Genomic DNA, 13947 nt, shown 5'->3' with positions numbered 1-13947 from the left:
GGATAACAAATCAGGTGACATATGATGAGAGGCTCCAGAGTCTAAGACCCACAAAGAAGACATACCTGAAGAACCAGAGGGTGACAAACCTATATGAGAAGAGGCAGACATAGCATGCGGCTGCGTGGTAAGGAACTTCTGAAACTGCTCAAACATATAAGGGTCCAATGATGGTGCAACCATCACAGTATTAGGCTGAGGTGGCCTGAAAGTCCACTACTGTGATTGATTTCCAGACTTCCACATTGGAGGAACCTGTAATGGCAGTGGTAGTTGTTGTTGCTGTCAAGGTTGTTGTTGTTGTTGGTGCTGCAGTTGTTTGACTCTATTCAACAACGTAGGACATTGAGCCTTCCAATGACCCTTATGTTTACATAAACTGCATTCATCAGGAGCAACCCTCAAATTTGACCTATTTTGATTACTGGGAGGCGGTCGCTGAGGAGTTGGTGTTGCGAAGACAGAAGGATTGGATATTGGAACAATCCCTTTCCCTGCATGAGACTTAAGGTGAATCTCTTCTGCCAACAATTCACTGACCATTGAATCCACTGAAGGAAGTGGACTGCGATGCAAAATCGACCCACGCAGCCCCTCAAAATCATCACGGATCGCCATCAGAAATTGAACTAGTCGTTGTTCTTCTCTTCGGGCAATATAAGAAGCAAACGCCCGCAACTCTTCTGACTCTGTAAGTGCCAACTGGTTCCATAGGTCGGTCATAGCAGAATAAAATTCTTGAATGCTCGTATTTTTCTACTGAAGGGCACGAATATCCATCTCCAATTGGTATTGTTTTGCAAAGTTAGATTTTGTGTACAATCTTGCCATATGCTCCCAAACTTCCCTGGCAGTCTCATACTTCGCCAACTGAGTGCCTATCGAATGCACAACAAAATTATTAATCCAAGTAATAATCATCGAATTATTTGCGTCCCAAGCATCCGAAAAATCTACATAATCGGTAGCCTTCTTATCAGTAGACCTGGCCGAAGTGCCTGTGATATAACCCCACATCTTTTTACCTTTCAAAAAATTCTTCATTACATAACTCCAATATGAATAATTCTTGCCATCTAATTACACACTAATAGACTGCAGAGAATCGTCTCTAGCCCCAGCCATCGCAATACGAAGATAATAAACAAAGATGCAATTAAATCAGAGTCAAGAAAGCGAAAGCGGAAGCGTATGAATTTTTTTTTCTTTGCGAAAATGCAGCAGCGAGAACCAACTCCAATTTTATTGAATCATGAGCAAATTGAATCCAAATTGCACCATCAACGTGAGAAAGCCCAATGCAAAAAAAAAAAAAAAAAAAAAAAATCCAAACAAAGCAAATCTCTTCTTTTCTTTTAATAATATGCAGCAAACAACAAGAACGACAAGAAATTGGAAAGCACAAACTCAAACCTCAAGTAACAATCGCAATCGAATCTCAAAGCTGAAAGGAAGCCAATATATATAATTATCAAGATCGCAACAAATTTCCGAAACCAAACAAAAAGGAAAAGGTTCTCTGATACCATGTGAACTCTATGGAGAAAAATAGAGGCTAGGGTTTCTCATTGAATTACTTAACCAAAATAAAATACAACTGAAAGCAAAGTTTATATAGACCAGTGAAATAAGAAAGAAAGACTATTCTATTCTACCCTTAATGAAGAGAAAAATAAAAGATAATAATAATAACTAATATAATTAACAAGTTCTAGTTAGTAGTTATAGTCTTATTTTAAGTCCAAATCATATACAGGACGACCCTCCAAAAATCCTATATTTCCTTCCCATAAATCATCAATTTGCTAGTGTAGTGTTTGACACCAAAGCCATGAAGAACAAAATAGCCCCTATTATATTCTTTGCCATCGTCTTCTCTTTTGCTTTCCTAACAACTTTGCGAGAGGCCAACTCCAACCACCGCAACATCCAATCAATCTCCACCATTCCCGGCCGTCTTCGGCTTTGAGACTCGACCATCTACTCCGCCAACAACAATGGCATGTGTTCAGATGATGAAAATGGGGTGTAGCTCACATATGGTAGAGCGCTCACTTCTCATGCGAAAGGCACTGGGTTCAATTCTCCGCACGTTTACTGTTTTTCATCTATCGTCTTTCACGACCAAAACTAGAAGAAAAAATACGTTGGTATATATTATAGGTGAAAAACGACGACTTTGTATCGTAGTGATTCTTCTTCCGAGCCACTTATACAGTACAGAAAATCTCCTCTAATTTGAATTATAAGTGACTTTTCTTTTTGTTAAGTACTTGGCTGAAAGAGTGGAAGGCGAGAAAGGGAAGAGGGAGGGACTCATGTAATAGAAAAGCTTCAATACTGTGTGTGTTAGACTTCCCCCCTGCAAGAGCTCCGCTAGTTAACATAGGGGACTAGCCTATCGTATAGAAGAGAATTTTTTTTGTTTTGTTTTTGTTTTTTTTGTTTGTTCTCTCTCCTTAATTTAGTCAAACAAGCTCATCCAAATAATAACCGGAAAAATGTTAGCACGTTAATTTCACTGATTTAAATTTTTAATTTTAATTTTATTATAATTAAAAATTTTAATAAAAAATTAAATTTATTTTTTTTATTACAGTTAAAAATTCTCTTATAAAATTATATTTTAACTTAAATTGATAAACTGAATAAGACCGTCATCTACCACTAGTAGATCTCATCAGTGAAGCCGCGACATCATGCAAGCGGCAAAAATCGCGGGAAATGACACCATAATATTTGAACGACGAACTTTTAACTCCAAAGATATTCTCATGTAACGGAATTTTACTGTTCAAAACCACGAAAGAGCGTCATGAATAATGGGAAACGACAATAATCCTGAAACGGAAACAAAAAGAACTGATACCTTGAAAAATGATAATGTAAAAGAAGTCAAACAACTTGAGCGACATAATAATTTGTTTAACGACGTGAAAGACAATGTAAAAACACGATAACTATAGAAATTAGACATGACAACTCCAAAAACAAAAAAAAAAACAAAAAAAATTTGTAAGCGACATTAAAATTTTGAGGCAAGAAAACATAAGAAGCCAATAAATTTGAAAACAGAAAAAAAAAAAAAAACACTAACAAACGACATGAATAATAAGGCAATTAAACGATTCAAATCATCCTTTGGCTATGAGAACGACGTAAGGCCAGATATACACTACAAGAATTTGAATTTTTTGTTACCAAAAATTTAGTAACCAAAAGTCCTGTTTTTGTTACCAAAAAATTTTGTTAGCAAAAAGTGAGTAAAATAAAGTATTAATTACTAAAATTTTGGTAGTAAATAATTTTTGCTATTAAAAATTTTTTTAGTAACAAAATGTATTTGGTAGCAAAATGTATGATATTCGGGGACTAAAAATTTCAGTAGCAAAAAATGTGAGCTTTAAGACCCCAAAATTTTAGTAGCAAAATATATTTGGTAGCAAGAAGTACGCGATTCAATCATCAAATATTTGGTAACAAAAGGTATTTGGTAGCAAAAACCATGAGATTTATGGACAAAATATTTAATATCAAATTATTTTTGGTAGCGAAATGTATGAGATTTGGTGACCAAATATTCGGTAACAAAAGGTATTTAGTAGCGAAAAATATGATATTTAAATACCAAAAGTTTGGTAGCAAAATATATTTAATAACGAAAAGAACAAGAATCATGTACCAAATATTTAGTAGCAAATAACTAATTTGTTGCAGCCAAATTTTTTTAGTCACCAAAACTAAAACATATTTATATACCTGTATTTTTTTAAATATATATATATATATATATATATAAAATGTCAAATATTAATTTAAAATTTTCTAAATATTTCAATACATATTAGAATCCAAACAAAATACTAAAATAGTGATACTTAAGCAAAACCCAAACACTTATGCAAATAATGTACTAATAAAGTCTTAGTATTACAAGAATTAAACTATCTAATAAACTGCGGCCGGTGGTGATGGTGGTGGAGGATATTCTCTTCTTGAGACGGAAGGTCCAAAATAATTTGATGGCGAATTTATCTACTGAAGTAGCTTTTGTATAAGCTCATGTTGTTGACCCCTCTAGTAGTTACTTAAATGAGCATCGCGAGTCTTGATCATTTGTTCTTGCATTAGGTGAAGTGTTATAAACTTTTAAGTTAGAGTAAAAAAAAATACAAAATCAAACGAAATGATAAAGTGTTAAGTAATTCTTATACAATCTTTGCTCTCTCAGTTGTCTATCCACGTGATTCACTCCATGAGTATTCTTGAAGAACTCAAAGTACCCTTTCGAAGTATTTGAGTTAAAACTCGAATGTGTGTTCTACATAAAATCATTATTTGTTAGTTAATAATAAAAAAAAGTTAGTCTTCATCTGGTATATACCAGAAAATCAGCACCCTGAAGAACGATAAACAAAAAAAAAAGAGAAAAAAAGAAGAAAAAGAAGGGATGAAAGAAACAACAGACACCTTTACATAACGGCAAAAATAAAACATTTTTTTTTTAGGTAAAAAAACATTTATTTACAAGTTAATTTGGAAACGGGATTTATTTTAACTGAAAAAAAAAACAATTGCAACTATGAAAACAATAATAAACTTTCAGATTAGAGACAAAACGACAGGAATATCGAAAGACACGACGATAATCCTCAATGCAAAAACATAAATAAAACCAGAAATCCCCTTTAAAAACGATGGAAGAAATATAAAATAAGATGAAACATGAAAAACAACTGCGAAAATTAAAACGACACAAACCTTTAAAAATGATTATAAAAATTATGCAAAATGCAACTAATTGTTTAAAAGGACTTTCAATTTGAATAAGGATATGAATTTAAAATCCCATATAGATGAACGAATCTAAATACGACATTTTAACTTAATGACATGAATGATTTAACAAAAAGGGCAATAACAAAAAAATGATGAACAAAGATGATAGCGACTAATAACTTAAGAAATTCCATGCATCTATAATAACAGTAAGATCGACAACAAACTAAAAAAACAAATAATAAAATGATGAAAATGGCACCACAAAAGACGACAGTAATGTTATAGGAGACAGACATCTTAAGAGTGGCGGATAGATAACAAATTGTCAAATCGACATGCAACTTAAAGACGAATTAAATTTTGGAAACGAGAAATAGAAACGACAGTAAATTATGAAACGACATGGTAACTTAGAAACGACTAACAATCCTGAAAAACAACAGATACAAACAATGACATAAATAATCTTTGTATCATTTATGTTACTCTATATTTATAAATGATACAATTGTACAATGATATAAATAAAAGCCACGCGTCTTAGAGAAACGACATCAAACTGGAAAATGATGAGAGAGAAAGAAAATGAGAGAGAGACTGACATCTTGTAGAATGACATAAAATTCAAAACTGAAGGACATGGAGAAAAAAAGAAAAGAAAAGAAAAGAACAACACACAACTACCTTTTAGAATGACTTGCAACTTCAACACTATGTTTGGTAGAGTGCAAAAGGGAAAGGAAAGAAATTAAAGCAAGGATTTAGAGAGGAAAAGGAAATCTTAGACCGTTTGGTAGAGAAGAAATGAGGAATGAAGGAAGTTGTAAATTCATGAGGCCCATTACTTTTCATTTTTTTCAACTTTGGGAAGAAAATAGGAGAGAAAATTTAACAAATAAAAAGGATGTAAAATAACAATTGTATCCTTAAACCATTCACCATATTTTTATTTATATAAGAGTAAAATAACAATTGACATTTTCTTCATTTTTTTTCTCTTCTATAAAATCTCATTTATATTATTTTATTTCATTCATCTAAATATTTTACTTATCCTTTCTTTCTATATTCCATGCCTCCTACCAAAAATAAGCGTAAAAAAAAAAAAAGCCACCATGAAATTGATAAACAGAAAAGCCGACAACTTGAAAACTGCCGGCAATAAAATAAAATCTTTTGGAGTCATTGACTCTATATTTTAACTCAAAACTTTATCCTATATATTACTTCTATTTTTTATGTGATATTCTCCATAAATTAACATATATCCTCACATTAATCCTCAATAGTACTGTTATGTCCCTATCCGTACTTATTGATGTGGAAACTTCCCACATATCATTGTTATTTGTCTTTGTGTTATTACAATATTATAATAAAATTTAAAAGTTTAATTTCGTCGAAGGCTACAATACTTATTTGCAAAATTTGACTTTTCAGAATATGGAAGAAAAATGAAACTTTAGACTACAAAATGACATTATAGACATAGTTATACTCCAGCTTTTCTTTCACACATGTATAACCAATAAGGCTAAATTGGCCATTCCAAACCTTGTTCAGCTTCTTTGATCCTTCCATCCAGTGTAAGGAATATTCTATCCAAACTACTAATTTCTGAATTTTCGTTGGTCCTTAACTTCCTTAACTTTATAACCTATATTATATAAATATTGCTGATTGACCCTAGAATTGTGAAGCAATTTGGCAACTTGTACTTTTTTTTCCTTTTTCTCCTTTTTGGTTTTCAGAAAGTCTTTCCCACGATCATGCTTCTCATTCATTCTTTTTGTCTCTCTCAATTCATTTCATGTTGATTGAAGTGCTCAAGACTACTGCCTAGCACTAATTCTCTCCTTTGTGGTATGTTTTTGCTTTACTTTCCTCGCAAGTGTTTTGGTATGTCAAAAATTTTGGATATCTAGAGCTGCTGTTGAAGCTAATTTTATCCTAATCCTATTGTCTAATTGGCTGTTAGTTTACAGATATTACGGAATCGATTAATGATCTTTTAATAATCATATTTGTTGTAGCTGAATTGGGTTATGCAACTACAATCAAAGGCATAGTTTTTTATTGATCACATAAACTTGGTGTGTTTTTGTTCTGTTTCTGTATGGTTTTATATTTTCATTAAGTTGCTTAAGTTCTTAAATACAATTTAGTTGATTGTTCGTGGCCTGCACTTTCAAGTACCACTAATTGATAATAATTCATTTTTTATAATGTTAAACAGTAATTAGCTATCCATAATTTTTGTTAGCAGGATTTTCCTTCTGTACGGAGCACATTAATTAGAGAAACATTCTCAAAAGATAATAGATAGCAGAAGAAAAATGGGAAGAAAGTTCTCTGCAGCAGAACTTTTCAGCGTTTCAGGACCTTCACATCTCACTGCTGTGGATTGGTAATCCTAATAAAGTTATCTTAGTAATATTTTGAGTGGTGTGAAATTTTTCTACTAATTTAATAAAAGACGTTTTCACTATACCACTTTGATGGCGTAAATGTTAATTAGTCTATTTTGAGTGAGTGGTATTTTTTATTTTCTCACTTTTTTATTTCAGTCCTCAAAAGGAAAAAAGGATCTCCATCTAGAAAAATACTGAATGAGTATATTTTATTATGCCTAATCTCTTTTTATTTGGGGCACAAAAGATTTCTTGAGCATTAAATTCCTATTTCCTAATCAATTTTGTTGCAGGACAAATGTGCATCACCGAAGAGCCATTGCGGCCAGCTTGGTGGAAGCAGCCTACAGAATAGAACGAGACCGCCAAGAAAATCGCCAAGGCCCTGAAGCACAAGCTTCTCCATATTGGGAGTTCTTCCATTTCAAGCTAAACCATGTTCTCATAGATAATGTAGACAACTCAATCTTCGGCGTCATTTACGAGTACAACTTCCCTAATCCACACTTGTTCCACAACAATCACAATCAGCTAAAACCCCCTAAATACGCCGTCGCCTTCCGAGGAACTCTGACTCAACCCGACACGAGATCAAGGGACTTGAAGCTTGACTTCCAATGCATTTGCAACACGATTCATGAGAGCTCGCGGGTTCTGCTTGCGATGCAGGCTATGCAGAGCTTGGTTTCCTCATGCGGGGCTAAAAATGTGTGGTTGGCAGGGCATTCTTTGGGGTCAGCCATTGGGTTACTAGTAGGTAAAAACATGGCAAAAATGGGGTTTCCTCTAGAAACTTACCTATTCAATCCACCTTTCATATCTGCTCCTATTGGAAGCATCAAAGGAGAGAGAGTTCGACATGGGATTCGCATCGCGGGCAGCATTATGAAGGTGGGCTTAAGCACTGTTGTGAAAGGTCATCATCCGCAGCACATCACAAGTGCTCATGATGATCATGATAGAGACACTTTTAGTCTTCTCTCTGCTTGGTTTCCATACCTTTTTGTGAACCCGGCTGACCCCATTTGTTCAGGTTATATCGGGTATTTCGAGCACAGGAAGACGATGAAGGAGATTGGAGCTGGGGAAATTGGCAAGTTGGCAACAAAGAGTTCATTTGAGAGCATATTTTCAGGCGCTCTAGGGAAGGAGACTGAACCGTACGATCTCCTTCCTTCGGCGTTTTTGATTATCAATCAAACTCCGTCGCCTGATTTTCGACGCGCTCACAGCGTGGAGCAATGGTGGAATCCTAATTTCCATTTCCGTTCCTTGACGTACCAATTCAGTAGCTGAACATTGTATAACTTTCCTCTGTTTCATTTTTGCTGTATGAAAGAAAATTTACTTGATGATCACATGGCAAATTGAGTGATATGAGGCTGCAATAATATTGGCTCATACATGTCTAATTTTGGTGATCATGTACACTACTTTTTAAGATTCATATGCTAATTCTGAGAGCTATATGTTATCATCATGTAACGATTGAAACAGTTTTTTCACTGCTGATTGAAAAATCTGTGATATCCTATTTATATTCATTGTGTTCCGGTATGTTAAATGCTATATAAGAGCAAAGCACATAAAGCTTTGGGCTACCAAGTGATCAACATGATCTCTTTACGTTGAGAAATTTTGAGAATTCCCAAAAAAAGTCTCACTTTCAGATTTATGCCACGGATGTTAGAGCTTTGGATTTATGCCACACAAATAGACTAATCAAAATCAGTAAAAAATGACATAAATCTCAACCACAAAGATCTTGTAACATAAATCTGAAGATATATTAGAGTTCTCAGCTAATTTCTCTTTCTTTTAGATTTGCCTCAAGTCCAGCCAATGAGCTTTCGGGCTTCGGCCAAATGTTGAATAACAGGATCCTAGCCCAATGTTTAGGTTGATTTGGTCAAGTGTTACTCACACAAATTTTTACTCTGATTTGTAAATTAGACCTAATACTGATACGAACCACGCCAACAACGTGACGAAATCCGAAACTAAATTTGAAATACGACTCAAGATCTCTCAAGATTGACGGAAACCGTGGCCCGTTGCTTAGTGTTCGCCAAAAACTCTATGCATAAAATGACTCAACGCAAGCGCACGCAATCGAACAAGTAATATAGTAATGAGTAAAGTATCGTCTCCACAGGGACTGAGTTAATGAGGAATTCTATTACAAAAACCAGTTTTATCAATATGATTGAGAATAGTTTGAATGCCAAATTGATATTAATTAAGTGAAAAGAATGTATAAGACCAAAGACTGTAATTTAAATGCAGACAAGAGGTAAAAGTCAACAAGATCTGAGCTTAGAGCTGTGATTTAATGATGGATGAAGGCTAGGATTACTGATTTTCCCTCGGTTGCAACTCTGACCACGATTTGCTATACGATTGCTGTAGCAAAGTTCATCTAGTCAACCTAAAATTCTACATAATCATCTTCCGACAGATTTATGCTTGTAATTCCTTAAACCAAACCAACATATTCCTATGTGTTTTAGTTTACAAACCTGACGTTAACATCAATTTTAATGGGTTGTACAAGATAATAGTATATTCCTATACTATCTCTTACATTATCCAAGCTAGATCTAACTCAACCAACCTTTCCAGAATTAGCTTAAGTTTGTGTTTTCTTACTAAATGATGGCCTGTCACTTAATAGAAAGTAAACAATAAATATGCTTGAATAAACCAGATGAAAATTACATTATCAATCAAAATAGCAAATAGATCTTCATTGCAACTTTGGTTCCATCAATAATCCTAGCTAAGGAATTTAGCTCATGTTTAGTTCAACAAAATCAGAATTAATAACAAATAACAGATCCATAAGGTCTCGGAAAGTAAATACAGAGAGAAGGAGAAAACAGCTAAGCTAAAATCTGAGGTCAAAAACCCCTGTGTATCCGTGCTGTACTATTCTTTTCTCCAGCTCCAGCGTCCAGGAATTCTCTTCTGTCTCCGTTTCCAGCTTGTACAGGAATTCTGTGCGCCTCCACTGATTTCTTTCCTTTTTTCTGGCCCGTTGTACTATACTCTTCTTTTCCTTTATATACTAGGGCATGTTGAGGTGCCCTAGTGACAAGTGTCTGCATGAGAGTCATGATTGATGGTCCCCCCTCCTGGTGCTCTTACAGCTGTCCAGACTTTGCTTAGACCACTACCAGCGCTAAAAGACAAACTGCGCCAGCTTGCTAATTTTTGGCTGCTCCTGCTTTTGCTGCGACTTTGCTGCAGCAATGCTATGGCATTGGAGGCATTTCAACATTTGTGTTTTCCACCGCGCTTTTCTCACCAAAAGCCTACGTCAGCACCTCCTGTGGACATCATGCACTAAGTTCCCAGGGTCAATGCAATGAGTTGAATTGAGGAATAACTTCAAAATATAGCAAGATTTCCCAGAAATAACAACTTTCTGCCACACGGACAAAGATTAATAAATGCTATTAAAAATACTAACACAAAGGCATTTTACCCGGAGAATATAAACAAATATTAAGCCTAAAAGTATGCTAAATAACTCTATTTCTGTGAGTTATCACACCCCCAAACTTAAGTCATTGCTCGACCTCGAGTAATGCCTAACAACACAAAACAAAACAACAAAACACGATATCTAAACACAAATTTCTGCTTTGGCCGCTGAGCAAGTTGATTCTCCATTCTCCAATAATGCCTCTAGAGTCCCATCTCATTTCCAACCGACTCTTCATCCAATCTCAGATCAATCTGCCATTCTGCCCACTCCACAAATGACATTCCTCTAATAGTGAGTGTGTGAGACCATAGCTAACCATCCTTGTTTCACCTAGGTTGCTTGAATCACGATCCTTGAGCCTAGCTTTTGGTCTAATAAGCTGATTGCTTGACCCCTCTCCTGGTGCTCTAGAGAACCAAACGCCTAAGGCTTTATTCAACCCGTAGTCTACCTCTAAGGGCACTAGGTGGGTGCATACATATAACCCTTTTTGAACTCTTTTTTTTTTTAGATCTTCATGTCACTGCTGCCTTTTTACGCGAATGCCAACATTGGTGATGAAGGCACCCGGTTACTCAACAACGTCACAAACCAGATTTGCTTTTAGCACACTCATATCCCGAACTGCTGTTTGACGCAAAAGTACACATGGGGCTCATGTTACTCCTGGTTACTAGGCGGCTCGGAATAGTAGAGTATAGATTTTTTTTTTTTTTTATAGCAAATACACTTCCACCCTTTTCAACATTGATTTACCCTAAAACGTTTGCCTCCCCCCCCTGAACTTAACTTCAAGGGCATCATACAATCAGTTCTATGACCCCAAGTTCTCACAATGACTCAAAACTTCCTAGGCTTTCCACTGGACAACTGTGCTATGATCTAACATGCTAAATTTCACATGACAACATTCATGGAGCTAACGAACCACAGATATCACCAAGATTCAACTCATGCCGAATTGTTATACAAGCTGAGACTTTTGACACACTGCGTTTTTCATTGAATGTCCTTAAACCAACACAACTGCAGCAAGACCAAGGCATTTATTCAAATATATATATATATTTTTAACAAAAATCAAACTAATATGCTACTAAACAAACAGACTCAATTAACAGGCATTAAACACAAATCTACATAGGCCTGCCAAACACCCCCAAACTTAAAGGAAGCAGTGTCCTCACTGCTTGGGGAAAATGCTGATAAACTACCAAGAACAAACAGATACTAAAAACAACTGAAATAAGACAAAGCAAAAATGGGGCAGAAAATTTATACTCCCTGGGCAGGGTAGGCAGGGCGCCTACCCTGTTACTCCTTTTCTTCTTCCTCTGGGTGGACCAAGGCACTGTCCTCAGAAACAACGGGCTCCAGCACCTCTTCGGGAAATTCAGGGAATGGGAACACTGGCTTGGTGAAGTTTTTCTGAAGAGATTTCTTCAAGGCGTTGTCCCGTTGCTCGGCGTATGCCCAATATTGCTGCTGCTGCTTATGCATCCGCTGCATCATTTCCATCATCTCAGCCTGCTGAATTTCCTGGAGAGTGATTCGTTGTTCCATCATGCTGAGTGAGCTGATTATTCTCGCATTCTGACCTCTGCTACTCGATTCGGCTGCATGTCCGCTGGTTGCGGCCTGCCCCGCCGGGTCTGGCTCCTCATCCTCATCGGAGGACTGCTCAGCTGGAGGTTCTCCTTCCGGCTGATTCTGTGCCAACCGTGCTATGGTCAGGGTGGTGATTGCTCCACGCGAGGACAACGTCTCCTCATGAGGAAATACCGGCGCGCCACTGTTTTGACACAGTCCTGAAATGAGTGCGGGAAACCACAAGCTACCTTTAGCCTTTCGAGCACACGTCCGGAGTTCCCTGTTGATTATTTTGCCGACATTGATTGGGCGGCCTGCCAGGACAGGATCCAGCAGTAGCATTCGATTCTTGGACACTGTGTGCATCGTCGTGGAGGGCAGTAGGCGGGTCTTCAAGAAATGGTACTAAATTCTGCTCTGCGGGGCAAGGCTGCTTCTTGGCACCGTCAAAGCACCCTGCTTGGAGACGCTCCATTTGGTGCCTGGGACACAAAGATGTTCCAGCATGTTGTTTAGCTGAGTTGCATCAACCACCGCTGCAAACTCAGAGTGCAGATCAACCGAGGCCTCTAGCCCATAGAAACGATTTATCGTCTCCGGGTCAACTGGAACCTTAACACCCCGGGTGTACACATGCTGCTGCCCTTCTTGGGTGAAGTGGGCGTAGAACTCTCAGACGAGAGGGACTACTGCGGCCGGCGGGGGAGAACAAAAAGTTCTCCAATTTATGGCATTGATGACCGAAGCTATGCTCTCATCATACCCCATATTAGGGGCGCTGGTCAGCAAGAACACATTCTCAGGGTTGAAAGAACGCCGGCAGATGCACTGGTCGTACCGGACTTCCGCCGCTATTGAGGAAAATGTCCGATAACTAATCTGTGGGTTTCTTGGCACGCGACCCACTCTTTTGTTGGCTGGTCTCTTCGTGCGCACCATTTCGGGATCGGCGACGGAAGGAGCGGCTCAACCAGAAAAAATTTCAGCCCTAAAGTTAAAATTGAAATTCCGCGCCAAAACTTCTCTTGAGGAATCTGAATAGGGGAAAGCCTCAATGGTAGAATCAACACCAACTGGGTCCCTTGGATTCGAGTGCGCACGAGGCTGTGGTCACGGCTGATCAGCAGGGTCGACGGCGCAGGAGAAAGGGATGCCACGGAAACACTTGGTGGGGCTGGTAGGGTTTTGACTGAAAGGGGAAGTGGAAGTTTTGAATGAAAGCGATAGGGCATGTTGCCCCTTTTTATCCCCCGTGTTTTTTTTTTTTTTTGAAACATTGCTACAGTAAAAATTTTTTATTGAGAAAAATTTTGCTGCAGTAAAATTCTGGACTTAGCCCTCCCTTTCCTTTGAGCTAAAACCTTCCTTTCTCCCGCCAACATTACTTCTGCCCAACGCCTTCCTGGATCACAATCATGCTCTTCACAACAGAAACAAAAAGTCATTACAAAAACTAAAAATCAAAAGACATATAGGAATTAAAAGTATAGGGTTGCCTCCCTCAAGCGCTTGTTTTAACGTCTTCAGCCTGACTCGGCCGTGCTCTTATGCGTCTTGAAGTGAGATGGAGGTTTTCTGGCGAATAATCTCGTCACCCCAGTAGTGCTTTAGTCGCTGGCCGTTCACCTTGAAGGTTCTCCCTGAATCTGCAGCTGCTATCTCTACTGCCCCATG

At 37.3% G+C, this 13947-nt stretch overlaps 1 protein-coding gene across 3 annotated transcripts; it reads left to right on the top strand.

The window, feature by feature from the left end:
• Window positions 1-6536: 6536 nt before the first annotated feature.
• LOC21390238 (GDSL esterase/lipase At4g10955) lies at window positions 6537-8659 on the top strand. 3 transcript variants are annotated; one of them, XM_024168416.1, is made up of 4 exons: window positions 6537-6645; window positions 7049-7189; window positions 7487-8084; window positions 8227-8659. In XM_024168416.1, exons 2-4 carry the CDS (start codon window positions 7119-7121, stop codon window positions 8260-8262), a joined length of 705 nt encoding a protein of 234 aa, XP_024024184.1. In that variant the 5' UTR covers window positions 6537-6645; window positions 7049-7118; the 3' UTR covers window positions 8263-8659. The 3 variants fall into 3 exon arrangements, with proteins under 3 accessions (XP_024024184.1, XP_010100758.1, XP_024024183.1); XM_010102456.2 differs by having other exon boundaries at window positions 7487-8659; XM_024168415.1 differs by having other exon boundaries at window positions 7046-7189; window positions 7487-8659.
• The last annotated feature ends 5288 nt before the right edge of the window (window positions 8660-13947 follow it).

The sequence above is a fragment of the Morus notabilis genome, unplaced genomic scaffold, assembly GCF_000414095.1.
Source record: "Morus notabilis unplaced genomic scaffold, ASM41409v2 Scaffold581, whole genome shotgun sequence".
In the NCBI taxonomy this organism is placed as follows: Eukaryota; Viridiplantae; Streptophyta; class Magnoliopsida; order Rosales; family Moraceae; genus Morus; species Morus notabilis.
The sequence above is the reverse complement of the archived record's forward strand: the minus strand, read 5'-3'. Positions and strand labels throughout refer to the sequence as shown.

Bases quoted from the DNA above. Each gene is read 5' to 3' on its own strand.
- LOC21390238 (XM_010102456.2), top strand. From the start codon at position 7,119: ATGGGAAGAAAGTTCTCTGCAGCAGAACTTTTCAGCGTTTCAGGACCT. The intron at 7,190-7,486 runs GTAATCCTAATA...ATTTTGTTGCAG, and splicing joins CATCTCACTGCTGTGGATTG to GACAAATGTGCATCACCGAA.